General features: G+C 46.9%; 1 protein-coding gene across 1 annotated transcript; it reads right to left on the bottom strand.

Annotated features, from left to right (window-relative positions):
- Positions 1-6,381: 6,381 nt before the first annotated feature.
- Positions 6,382-12,493, bottom strand: LOC132292986 (NADH dehydrogenase [ubiquinone] iron-sulfur protein 2). The gene is made up of 5 exons (XM_059790426.1): positions 12,202-12,493; positions 11,241-11,309; positions 9,847-10,313; positions 8,644-8,918; positions 6,382-6,695 (listed from the first exon to the last, which is right to left on the bottom strand). Exons 1-5 carry the CDS (start codon positions 12,342-12,344, stop codon positions 6,438-6,440), a joined length of 1,212 nt encoding a protein of 403 aa, XP_059646409.1. The 5' UTR covers positions 12,345-12,493; the 3' UTR covers positions 6,382-6,437.
- Between the last annotated feature and the right edge of the window lie 6 nt (positions 12,494-12,499).

Below are 12,499 nucleotides of genomic sequence, written 5' to 3'. Positions count from 1 at the left end.
GCTATTCTAAGGAAATATGAATTCAAATAGCTCTTTTTTGCATCACAAAGTAGGTTCTTCATTCGTTCTTATCTCCTCTCCTTTGAACGCTTCTTCCTCCCCTTCACTTTGAGCCGCCGCTTGTTAATTTGAGTCTGTCTAGTGGTGGGGCCGAACATCCTTGCCCTTCGTGTTTGATCGGCGCGGTTCTATGTGTGAACCACCCTTCTCCGCGGTCTCTAACCGACCCCTGCGGTCTATTCCCGAACCGGTGTTCTCCGTCTAAGGTTACCCAATCCATTCACTAGGGTTCCGCCCCCAACACTCACTGCGTGTCACGTGAGCGCGCTCTTTTCTTTCTCTTCAATGGCCCTTTTCATTAGGGCAAATCCACTTAAGAACCTCCGATGAGATGGATTGGGAGTTAGCACGACTTGTTCCTGTTCTTTCTTTAGAGGAAAACCTCCGAATTGATGATCTATAGGGAATCCGACTAAAGATGTCTTTCCTTTTGTTTGTGACGATGTAAACCCAGCCTACGAAGCAATGTTTGATGAAGTGGGATAGAGGCTAGAAACCCAACCGGTCGCTCTCGATGACGCTGCCGTCTCTCCGGCTCAGTAGCCAGACTCCTTCTTTCCTTAGACTCCAACACCAGATAGGAAGTCAGTTTCTTCGAGAAGCTGTTTCGTTGGCTCTAGAATGAATGAGATTTCGTGGGTTGAGCGATCAGATGTCAGCCTAAGAATTCCGTTCCTATAGATGCAAGCCGGTCATCTGGCTCAAGAGTCACAGGCTAACCTTCAAGGGGGATCTTACTCATTTGCTAATAGCTCTTAAAGGAATGTCGTCGTATCTGCCTCGTCCCAGCTATTAAACAAAGTAGGAGCTGCTGCCTCACCTTCAAGAGCAAAAACACCAAGCAATGAGGATCAGACCGTTCTCCGGCTCTAACGGACTCCTTGTCTCTTCGATCGAGAAGTCCCCGAAATCAAACATGGATGGAATGGCTATTTCCTGTCGCTTTCAACGCTTGTGGTGTGGGCGCCACTAGGCACACTCACCTGCGCTTGGGGATTTCTCTTTTAGCCCTTAGTAAGCGAAGGACGGGAACCTGTACAACGTAATATTGCATTCTTGTTTACCCGTTCAGGCTAGAAGGAGTTGCGCGTTCAGGCCAAGAAAACTCGAAAAAGACCGGCGTTCGGAAATGTTCCGTCTCTGGGCGCGGCTCTCCCAAAGGATTCAATCCCGCCTCGCTTTCGTCGCCTAATTCCGGTGATCTTCTTTGATTTGCTATTCAGTGTCGATCAATTCGATTCTAAATGGTGTAGATTGCTTCTTTCCCCACTCGTTTGGGAAAACGAAAATGGGTTTAGGTAACTTACGTGAAGTCGTACCTACAGGCTTTATTGAAGACTTTTCTGATAGAGTTGCCCGGCCAAACAAATAACCAGTTCCTCATAAACGGAATGAAGGGACATAAACGAAAGACACTTTTGCTGGTATCTAGCGTTCAGCGCACTAGCGGAGAGAGAAGTTCAGATTCATTGATGAATTTAACTTCCTTTCTTTGAGCCCAAGAGGCTTCCTTTTCTGACAGTAGAGGAGAGAAGACCCAGCTCAGCTGGCCGGAGAAGGATTCCTTCGCAACTGTAGAACAAGACTTTCTCGATCGACTTTCATTGTAAACCCGAAGTTGTTGATGTAGGCTAAAGGGGAATGCCTCTGTGTTTGGTGTTAAAAAGGAATCGGCGAGGGCTTTTTGGCTTAGCCACGCCGAGCGTCGTTCAGTTTCTGTGTATTATTGATAGCATTTTCTTGTGGTGCCCTTGTTCTATCATAGTTGCGAAGGAGCTGGACAAGGAGGGTCAATACCACTCTCTTATAATAGAAAGTTAACCAACCTTACTTATAGCTATGGACAAGGTCAGGATCGATGCACCTACCGGTTATAAAGGTTCCCGTTCCTCCCTTCCCGACCTCTCAGAGAAATATAGAACTTGATTAGTATTCTATGGCCTATTTTCTCTATAAAAAGAAGCCATGTTGTGAAAGCTGTCGAATAGGACCCCGCCTCTCCTGGTACTGGAACCTCAAGGATATTCGTCTCCTTGAAGCGCTCTTGCTTTCTTAGTCGCTAGCTCTATGCTTAAGACAGGCCTGCCAAGTCTGTTAACTCCATCTTGACTTCATAAGAAAAGGAATGGATACGAGCTCTGAACTTTCAACTTCTATTATATTAATAGAAAAGGTTCGTATACAGACTGAACCCCATTCGAAGAAAGGAAAGTACACATAATATAGAGATATGTCCTGTAAGAAAGAAATGATTCTCAAAAAGCTTTTCCTGACCTGTATAACAATTCGTTCTACTGCCTCAGATTTTGAACCGAACTAAAATGCATCTCGTTCGCTTCTCTCCTTCCTGCTACGTCTCTTCAGTGCAGTCGACTGTTAGTCGAGCTTGCCGGTCTCTATTCGCCATTTGATACCGAGAGCGATGCCTCACTTCACACTTGCTATACATTTGCCGTTGGTGCAACTACATAAACCCCAACAGGGTACATAGAGTACGCATAGATAGGCTCATTTCATTGATTCGACGAATTCTCTTCTTTAAGAGTCGCTAGAATGGGGAAGTCCATCTTTACGAGAGAAAGCTCCTGAAACAGGCGTACTACTTTCTCAAACCTTTCTTTCATCTCTCTCTGAAAACCGCTTCTCAAAATGCGTAGTTTTGATTCCCTTTGCCTTTCACAAACAAGCAAGATCCAAATGAGCTGTAGTTCAGTAGCAATATGAGTTTCTTTTCTTCCCAGCGCCCTTAACAAAATAGAATCTAAAAATGAGTTTCTAATCCATTGATTGGGGGAGTCTCGAGAAAGACAATCAGACATAATACAAGTTGAATTCAAAGGGTTAATCGAAGCAAACCTCCTGTCTTTCCCAAGCATTCCCTTGAAATTGACTATAGTAGGTAGTCAACGGAGTACGGGAATGAACTGCTCCACCACTTCCGCCAGTACGCTGCTCGCTTGTCTTGAGAATGTGAGAACAAGGGTTGGTGGAATCTAAAACTGGACTGTGTTCCGGCGAAGTCGCCTCTGATTCTGACCGAGGTAAAGACGGAACTTTCTTAGTTGTGGCATGCGGTGCTAGGGATAGCCTCGGGAACACCCGCGTCTTCTTATGGAACTCAACCGATCGATAAGGGCACAACCATTCGAATTCTTGGTTTTACCTTGTGAATCTTATGAGAGAAGAAAGGAGATGGAATGAAATTCTGAAACTATAAGTACGAGACGAGATAGGAGTCATTCCTGTCGGGGAAGCGAGGAAAAGCCTACGACATAGCAGGGGCAGCTACTACTAACAATATCTATCTGCCTATCTGTAGTGAGGCTGTAGCTCCTAAGCAAGAAGGAGATTCTACTATACTATATATTATCTTCCTATCCGTTAGGATATGAAAGTAAAACCCGCGCTATTCCTTGATTGCACGAACAGGGCATCCTCTTTATCGAAGTGGTTTGGAAACATCTACTTTACTGACTCCTTCGACAGAACACAGGCAAGTTGGAGAGCAAGGTGGCTATGGCAAAACTAGTTCCACCCGCGAGGGAAGCTTGGCACATGAACATTGAGTCCTAGGGCTTAAGAATGTCTTCCAATTCCATTCCTTGTTGTACGCGAATCTGATGAAAGGATTGACACGACTATAGATACCTGCTGTGGGTCCGAGACCAGCTACAGTTTAGCGGGTGCAACAATATGTACCTTGGGATGAGAAAGGAATAGTTCAACTTCTTCTTTTGGTATGATCTTCGGTGTCATAATAAGGATTAGCTGACTTTTTCGCTTTCACCATTTTGAGTTGGATTTCCCTCATAGTCCTTTAGAGGAAATGAGGTAGAGAATCTTTCGTAAAACCGCGCTTCCAAGCCAACAAGAAAAAAGCGTGGATTCTTTGCTGAATGATTCCATGTGCCTAGAGCGTGCGGAACTGATATAAGCGACAGGTTGCTTCATTCATTTCTTCCTATAATCTTCCCCTATAGACTCTTTATATGTGAACCTTCCAAGTGATTTACCTCTCCCAATTCAAGGTGGGATTGATCTATCAAAGACGAAGAAATCTCTTGGCGTTGCAAGCAAGAAAAATGAGTGGCTATAGATTGCTGTGGAAGCCCTAATTCGTACGAAGATCAGAGAGTGAAGTATTTCTTCGTGTGTGACTACATCTACTTCCTACCCTTTGTCATTGTTTGCTTCTCTTTATACATGAAACGTGGAAAGTGATTTCACTGCCCTCTCCAAATGCAAGACAAGCGGTAATCTATCGCAGAAAAAAGAAGAAAATAGAGAGCATTGCATACAAGGATTCTCCAAGGTTCTTTTGGTCCATATGTTCGAGCAAATTCGTTGATGATTTGATGAATGAATGCTATAGACTCGTTATCCTACCCATTGGGACTACTGTGCTCTCACAAAATGGAACGTCAGGTCACGCAAAAACTGGTTCACTTTGAGTTGCATTTAGCTCGTCGCTCTTTAATAGAAATGAATACCTAAAATGAGTTTCTAATCTTCCTAACATAGGCGAAGAATTTACTTTCTCATTTGCCTCAATCAATAGGGGATGTAGGACTGACGTTTGCTTTTGCTGTTGGTGGTCACTCTACGAAGCTCGCCCGAGACTCCACCTAAGGTTGCTCCGACGCCGGTTCTTTCGTTCTCATTTTGAACCCGACCCTTTCCGCCTAACTTGAAGCATCAACAAGGTACGATTTGAACTTCAAAATTGGTTGTTTTTGACTTCCATTTTGAGTTGGAAATCACTCGTAGCCCCTAAGGGAAAACAAATACCGAAAAGAAGTTTCAGATCTTCCATATGAGATCGATCTTCTAATCATAGAAGAAAGCAGCTCTAATTGAGCATTTATCTCTCTGTTGAAGTATTCCTGGGATTGTCACTTTGAGACTTTCAGTGTTGAACAAATGGATCAAACATACTTACGCGAGGGAAAACTGACTACGAGACTAGGCATGTTCAAAGATTACAGAACTGACAAATCCATTAGAGCGAAGGGTTCGCGTAACTTGACCTAGATTGACAACATGAATCTCCTTGCAAACAGATGAGAAGGCAAGCCCTGGATCAGGTAAAATAGAAAGTCAGTTTTGACGTCAATTTGGAGTTGTTTTGCTTCCCTGTCCCTTTAATGCAAAATCAGAAAGAAAATCAGTTTCCAATCTTCTGATTCGTCTGGATGTGGGCGGATCACTTGCTGGTCCAACTACCTGTTTGCCTTCATTCTTGAAATCCCTAGACCATTCCTATGAGACTCAAGATCAAGGACCTCATTCCGTGGATGATAGACAGTCTCTTCTCAGCCAAGCAAAATCAGAAAATACTGGACAACCCAAGGAAAGGATGTGAGACTAACGTGTACAAGGGTCAGCCCTCACATTAGCTAACCAATTCCAAAAGTGCTAATCAAGCCTGCCCGCGTCCTATGAATTGTTGTTGTTTGGGATCGGATCCCCTTTCAAGGTGAGGCAAGAGTGCACAATTTTGCGTTGTTTTTCTTCCCCGAGCCTTTAACAAAAAGCAAGAACCAGCAAATAAAGATACACTAATTCAATAAGGAAGTGAGCAGACTGACTGCTAATCCTTCGCACATGAACCATAAGCTAACCGCTTAGCAAGTTTCCTGCTTAATGCGACCACCTATTTCATTTGATTATTTAGTAGAAAAGGGCTCTACCGCAGGAAGATACCTACTTGTTTTATGCATCTCCTGTTGTTGTAAAGATTGAAGATTATGGGCAGGCATAGAAATTCCCATGTAAGGATATGGTGGTCTCGAGTTTAGGCCTCCTAACAGTAGCGTGTGACTAGGTCTTGCTTGAGGAATAGTCTGACACAAGTAGCTTGCATAGCCTTGTCGGCTGCTTCTTGCTGTTTTTTCCCTCTCCTTACCATGTCTAGCCATCCGTATCATACCTTTCGCTTTCCCCTTTCCCATGAATTCAAATAGCCTGGTTTCCTAAAGTATGAGGTTGCCTCCTATTCTCGTACCGCTAATAGAAAAAGCCCTGACTTCAATACTCATCTTGAAAACAAGTGCAGACAGGCCTTTCTGCCTTCGCTGCGGTATGCACAAAAATCCTATCATTTCATTGTGCGCTGTGGCGGCTCCTTTCGTTTTAAATGACTCTAAACGAGAGGCTCTGTCACTTCTCTATACTATATACGCTGTTCGACTGAACTCGTTCTCGTTTTGTCTCCGCAGAAGGAGAACTTCAACAGAAAGCAAATTCTTCGATCTCCATTTCGGGCGTATGTAATTCGTTCATCTCTAGTCCTGAGGATATATGGGTAAGTGGAATCTATCCAGTTTTTTGGCTCGCAATAAAAAAAAGCTAGGTTCCTGATCTAGCAACTCGTAGTCCTATCTATCCACCTCTCCAGACACAATATCTTGAGTACCTATGATGGTGACCACATCCGCTGGCATGTGATGTTTGGCCATAGAATCGAGTCCTTGTGAATGGGCAGAGCCAGGTGCTCTTATTTGACGACGGTAGGGACGATTGCTTCCATTACTGACTAGAAAGACACCAAATTCTCCTTTAGGTGCTTCTACTGCGGTATAGGTAGAAGAAGCTGGTACGGAAAAACCTTCTGTATAAGGTTCGAAATGGTGAATTGAGGTAGAGTAGACCGATGATCCTTTAGTCATTTGGCCGGCTATTGAAAGAAAAAGCTTGCATCTGCTCCCCCTATATATATATAACCGGTCCCATCTCTCTCCAAACCTAACGTGGTAGTTTCCCATCATAGGGCTCTCTATCTATAGATTAATCCATTACCAAGGAGCTAATTCGTTCAGAACTCAGTTGACTGCTTCTATAGATAAGTCGGAGCGTCCTTGGCTCAGCATTATAGCACATAGGGCTTCGTCGCTACTACATCGATTCGCTAACTCGAAGCGCCTCGCTATGAGAATGACGCTTCGCTAACGCCTTGCCTTGTCATCTTTGCTACCGACGCTTCGTTCCGCTTTGCTAACGCTCGGCTAAAAGTCTTGAACCTTAGCGCGTTCGCTTTCTCAGTAGCAAAAGCGCTTCTCTTTGCCCCTTAAGTAGAAGGACAAGAAAGAGATTCTTGGTGGTTGTCTTGCTCTCGCTTCCTCATCTGCGCTCATCAAGCCAACTTTTCTCTTTGGGAGGTGAAACAGCGGTTGAAGCGGGCATTTCGAAATGACAGCATCGAAGATATATTTCTCTATATACACGGTTACGGTTATCCCCGACTGCGTTCCGTAAAAAGTGGCCCAAAAAATAACACAAGCCTACCAATACATAGTATAAAGGATGATGGATATGGATTAGAAAAGGGGGCAGGCACTCTTGTGTTTCAACCCCACTATACTATGAATAGTTGTGGGGCACTGTTTACAGCCTCTACGATAAGCAAGTGAATGGGGCCGGTGCGTGGCGAACGGAAGGGTTCATCAAGCCATTTTCGCCTCAACTCCCTAAATAGGAAGATGGTTTACAAATAGGGGGAAATTGCTTCGCACCTGACTGTGATAGCCCTCTCGATACCTTATTGGGGCGCTTTGTAACTAGTGGCCGTTTTCCCGTCGCGTTAGCGTTTTCCCAGTGCTAGGAGCCCCGACGAGGAAGGTGTTAGTGGTTTCTCATTGGGTCAAATAATGCTAATCCCTCTTTTTGTGCTACTCCTACTCCTAGGGCGGGAATAAGATAAGAAAATGCGAAGCGTTCTCTTGCCAACCTGTTGCTTCTAAAGACTGCCCTCTCTCGGCTGTATGTTGGTCCAGCCTACTACGAGGATCCCGTATCCAGCAACCCAACCTATACAAAGGGCATCAAATCCCCCAGGCAAACAAGCTTCTCAATACATTGGTTGTAATATAATGAATATGGAGTCGATAAGGAGCTATGAAGCTTACCGCTCCGTGGGTATTATGAAAAAGGGAAGGGGCTTTTTTCAGCTGGTGCGCAGGAGCGCACTTCTGTTTTCCCTTTACTAGTAGGGGGGTCCCGTGGTTCCTATGCCGCCGCGTTTCCCGGTCCTTTTCTTTTAGTGCTTCGACCCGAAGCGATAGCTTCTAGCTAGTTCAGTGGATAAGATGGCTGCGCTCCAGCTCACTCAAGAATTGGACGGCAGTGGTCCTTAGGCAAGCTCGTTCTGATCTTGGACGCAGTACATTGGAATCCTGAAGCACCACCACGAACGCTACCGCGCGTCCGCCTGCGTGCGGTACGGTAAGGCACCACCCTGTTGTGCCAGCAGCCAACTCAGGCGTGTCAGCTTCGTTATCCTCATCAAGCCACTTACTTGATGTCTAGCTTCCCAACTGGTATATGGTTCCTTTTCCCCCATATCAATGAAGAAGGGAGAAGTCAGTTGATTCTTCCGAAGAACCTACTACAGCGAAGCGCTATGCCGGGGCGGGGGGACGGGAAAAGAAACGGCTCCGAAGAAAGAAATTGGGGTTCCCAATGCTTCTCCACGCCCAACGAGATGCGCTAACCTCGGGATGCTTGACTCCTAACCCCACAAGGTTCCGAGACGGAGCTTAACCTGAGTCTCGGTTAAGAACGGCGATGATCTCAGTTTCACACGGCGCACGATTCCATGGATAGTTTCATTCGAGATCGTGATGGAGGACATAGCTTACGATCATCGGCTTTGATCATGCCACTAGGCATTTGATTAGGACATTGCACAATGATCCGAACACTTTGTCGCATCTCTTCGATACGAAGTAAGTAACGATCATAGCGATCTCCTCTGGTACCTACTGGTACGTCAGGATCCGATTGGTCATGAACATCGTAAGGTGCTGCTTTTCGCGAATCCCAGCATACCCCTGGTTGGGATGGGTAGGCCCACCACTTCACTTTCACTTAGGCCTGGGCCAAGTCAGTGGGGGGGCCCTGTCGGGCTCCTTCCCCCCCCAAAAAAAACAAACTGTACGTGAGAGTTTCCCTTCATACGGCTCGAAGCATTCTCAGATGCCCCGAGAGGCATCCTTTCCTTGTTTGTTGGGTTGGTTCACGCGCGCGCAAACGAGCACCGGCCACACCAGCAGGAAACTATGACCAATAGAGTCAGACACTTAGCTACATCCGCACGCAAAAGGAATGTGGTTCTGGTTGAGGCTTTCTTTCCCTTATTAGTAAAGAGGGCGCGGGACGTTCTAGGAGTCCGTGCCTTCCGTTGGAAACACTTTTGGAATCCTTGTATGCAAAGCTCTATTGCTTCTTCTTTTTTATGAGCCAGTAGCAAGACCAAGAAGGCGAGCGGATCTGTTTTGATCAAGGAAAAAGCCCAGTCAGCCACCAACTCGGTGCAAGTCACGTGACCTACAGCTCGGCCTTCGCTTTTTGAGGCTTCCTATACCCACATCTCTATGTGCCCGTAGCACTTCCATATGGAGAAAGATAGGCTTACCATGTTCCATCAATAGCACCTAACCTATGCCGATTTTGGCGGACCGTGCTCCACCCCGGTGAACTCATGCGGTTCCGACGTGCCCAGAGGCCATAGGCGAATCCGTTCACGGTCCGTAGGACCAACACCATTCGAAGGTGGGTGGCCTGCCTAGAACAGTCCATGTTTGACTGGGCTTACACACATTCGCTCACTTACGCTGTCCCCCCTCAGCTCACCCTAGCCCCTGGGCCTTTTGCTCTTCTAACGTCAGCTCCAAGGCTTCACACCAAGTCTTCACTGACATAATATGCATGCTTAAGTAGGGTCAGGCAGAACCGTTGTTGCCTGATGGGAACTTCCCCCATATTGCTATCAATGTCTTCATGTCGCACGACCTCTTAACATTACACCACTGAATCCCCAATCCTTTGCTTGCTGCGCAGTGACAGTACCAATATCCACTAATCGTTGTTTCCAGATACGGTTGCCGGTTGACATCTCTTCTAATTCGTCGATACGAGAAGCAAATTGTTGTGTGGAGGAATCAATATCTCGACATAAGCCAAGAGGCAGATCTTGTGCCACTCCACCTGGTCGTATGAAACTGGCATGCATTCTGGCTCCCGAGACTCTTTCATAGAATTCCAACAATTTCTCCCGCTCCTCAAAAGCCCACAGGAACGGAGTTGATGCTCCCACATCCATAGCATGAGTAGTTAAAGCAAGTGAATGATTTGAAATTCGAGTGATTTCACGGAATAAAACTCGTATATATTGAGCTCGTAATGGTACCTCGCAATTCAAAAGTCTCTCTACGGCTGAAGAATGAGCGTGTTCTTGGGCCATCGTAGAAACATAGATAGGGTCGACGACGGAACGAAGAACGAAACTTGACGACAGCTTTTTCGTACACGTTCACTTGCATCACATACACAAGTGCTCTCTGAACCGTGCAATAAGGTCACCCATAACACGGCTCTCCCACTGGAGTGACCTTAGCCCCAGGCCATGCTATTCCATAATATTGGAAAAATGTCAGCGTAACGTAACAACTAGTATTGAAAGCTGGCCGACTTTTGAGGGAGGGAAAGCCTTTTCAATAGGAGCCCTACTTTCCAATCACTAAGAAAAAAGAACAATCAAAGCCCTATTATCGTTGTAAAGCTTCGTCTGTGATTTTGCCGGACCCATGGGAGTTTACTCGAACCATTCCCCAGTCTCCCGCACTGCTCAAGTCAGTGTGCGACTCCTACTGAGGACCTCCTTCCCTTCTGCCCACTCTCCGTTCACACGGTTCTCAAAGCAGAGGAGGAAGGGTGGGCAGCAGAGGTACCACGAGCCCTCTGTCCCACACATCTATCCAGAAGCAAGTGTAGTTCACCGGTTCCACCGAATGCTCCTATCTCTCGGCAAAGATCGTGTGAGTGTGCAGTTATGCTTCAGATGCTTCGCCATAGAATAGATCGACCCAGTTCCCATTCTTTTCCGGTGTACTCGCTTTATATCTCCGACACACAAGGAAGGACGCGGTGGGAAGGAAGCAGCCCTAGCCTCTGTCCGGCCGATCATTCCGCTGGCATCTCGCATTCACGCCCCCGTTTGACTGCCGCTCGGGGATGTAGTTGTAGATACGTTAGTCTTAGTGGTGGCTCCACCTGTTATCTCCTTCTACGACATGCTGTTGTCGTCGCCATATTCAATATGTCACTTAGTCATCTCTGCCTCGCTGCGGGTCAGCACCTCCGAAAGAAACGGAGGACTTCATTCAGTGACCCCGCGATCGCCCTCTGAACGATCAGAATAAGGTAAAGCTTGAAGATAAGTTTTGTACTCTATCAATTTCTCAGTCCCTCTAGTCGGGTGGGCTTAGGCCGCTTTTTCGACCAGATCCCCCTAAAAACCGTACGTGCGGGTCTCCCCGCATGCGGCTCACGCCATTCGAGGTGGCCCAGCCCAGCATTCATTCGAAAATCCTGTAGTGAAATTGAGACTGCTCGACCTCGGAAGCGAATTCGCGTGTAGGCAGCGCTGTCTGTCGTACCGTTGACTCTATCTATGAATTTCATTTGCTTTATTACATTATTGATATAGGCTCGCTCCCTCTTTTTCCAAGAATTCATGCACTTCCCTTGACTCCATAGGGCCTTCTCTAATAGGGAAAAGCCAACCATTTCCGTCAAATGACCAGGCCTCCCCTGGCTCTTCCACCCGTCCGGGCTCCTTTTCCTCCCTATGCTATGCTCCCCGGCGCAGGCCTACCACGCTTCGCGCCTGCGGCGTTTTCGCCAGACGGTCTTTGGCCAGTAGTGCCATCCTCCCCGCTGGCTGTATGGGCGGGTTGTCCTAGTTCTGTTAGGCTATGGATTACAGGAACAAATCACGTTGAATGGAACAGCAGGCGGGTTACACGTTCCACTGTGCCGAGATGTGAGGTGCAGGTGGTGATGATCACCCCGGGGTATGCGCTAGCGCCCTTGACAGGCACTCCAGAACCCGTCAACGCTTGTGAAAACCCGGGTCTCGGTCGGTCCTCCATTCATCCGACCGGAGGTGTGGATAACGAGGCCACCTTCACAACCTTCTCCCTTCTGTCCCTATGTTGTAGTAAGGTAGGGCGGTGAAATTTAGTTGCTCAACCGCCCCTTAGTCCGGTGCTCATGACTAGGAACCTCCACCGCTAGGGGGACCAAGCAGGGCATAGCTAGCGGCATAGGAGCCGACTCGGCGTCAGCGGCTTCGTGCCGCACTGGAGTGATCCAATATGTGGTTCCGCACGTTCCACCACTTCTCCGTTCATTTCCAATACTGATCGTGAAACACCATGAGCAGCAGGATGTTGAGGTCCGAAATTCGAAGTGAAATTTTTGATTTGCCTGTTCCGAGTCGTCATGGGAAAAGAAAGGAAGAAAGAAGAAAGAGATTATTCCCTGAGAGCTTGTCCAATACCACCACAGAAATGCATCTCCTTCAGTCCGCGTGAGAGACTTCTATGCCAGCCGGGAATAATGGCTCTGTTATGAAAGAAAGCGGCAGACAGAGAAATTT

The sequence above is a fragment of the Cornus florida genome, unplaced genomic scaffold (genome assembly GCF_030987335.1).
Source record: "Cornus florida cultivar Cherokee Brave unplaced genomic scaffold, ASM3098733v1 CherokeeBrave_3.0.0_Hap2_scaffold_95, whole genome shotgun sequence".
Classification (NCBI taxonomy): Eukaryota; Viridiplantae; Streptophyta; class Magnoliopsida; order Cornales; family Cornaceae; genus Cornus; species Cornus florida.
Note: the sequence above shows the minus strand (reverse complement) of the source record. Positions and strands in the feature narration are given on the sequence as shown.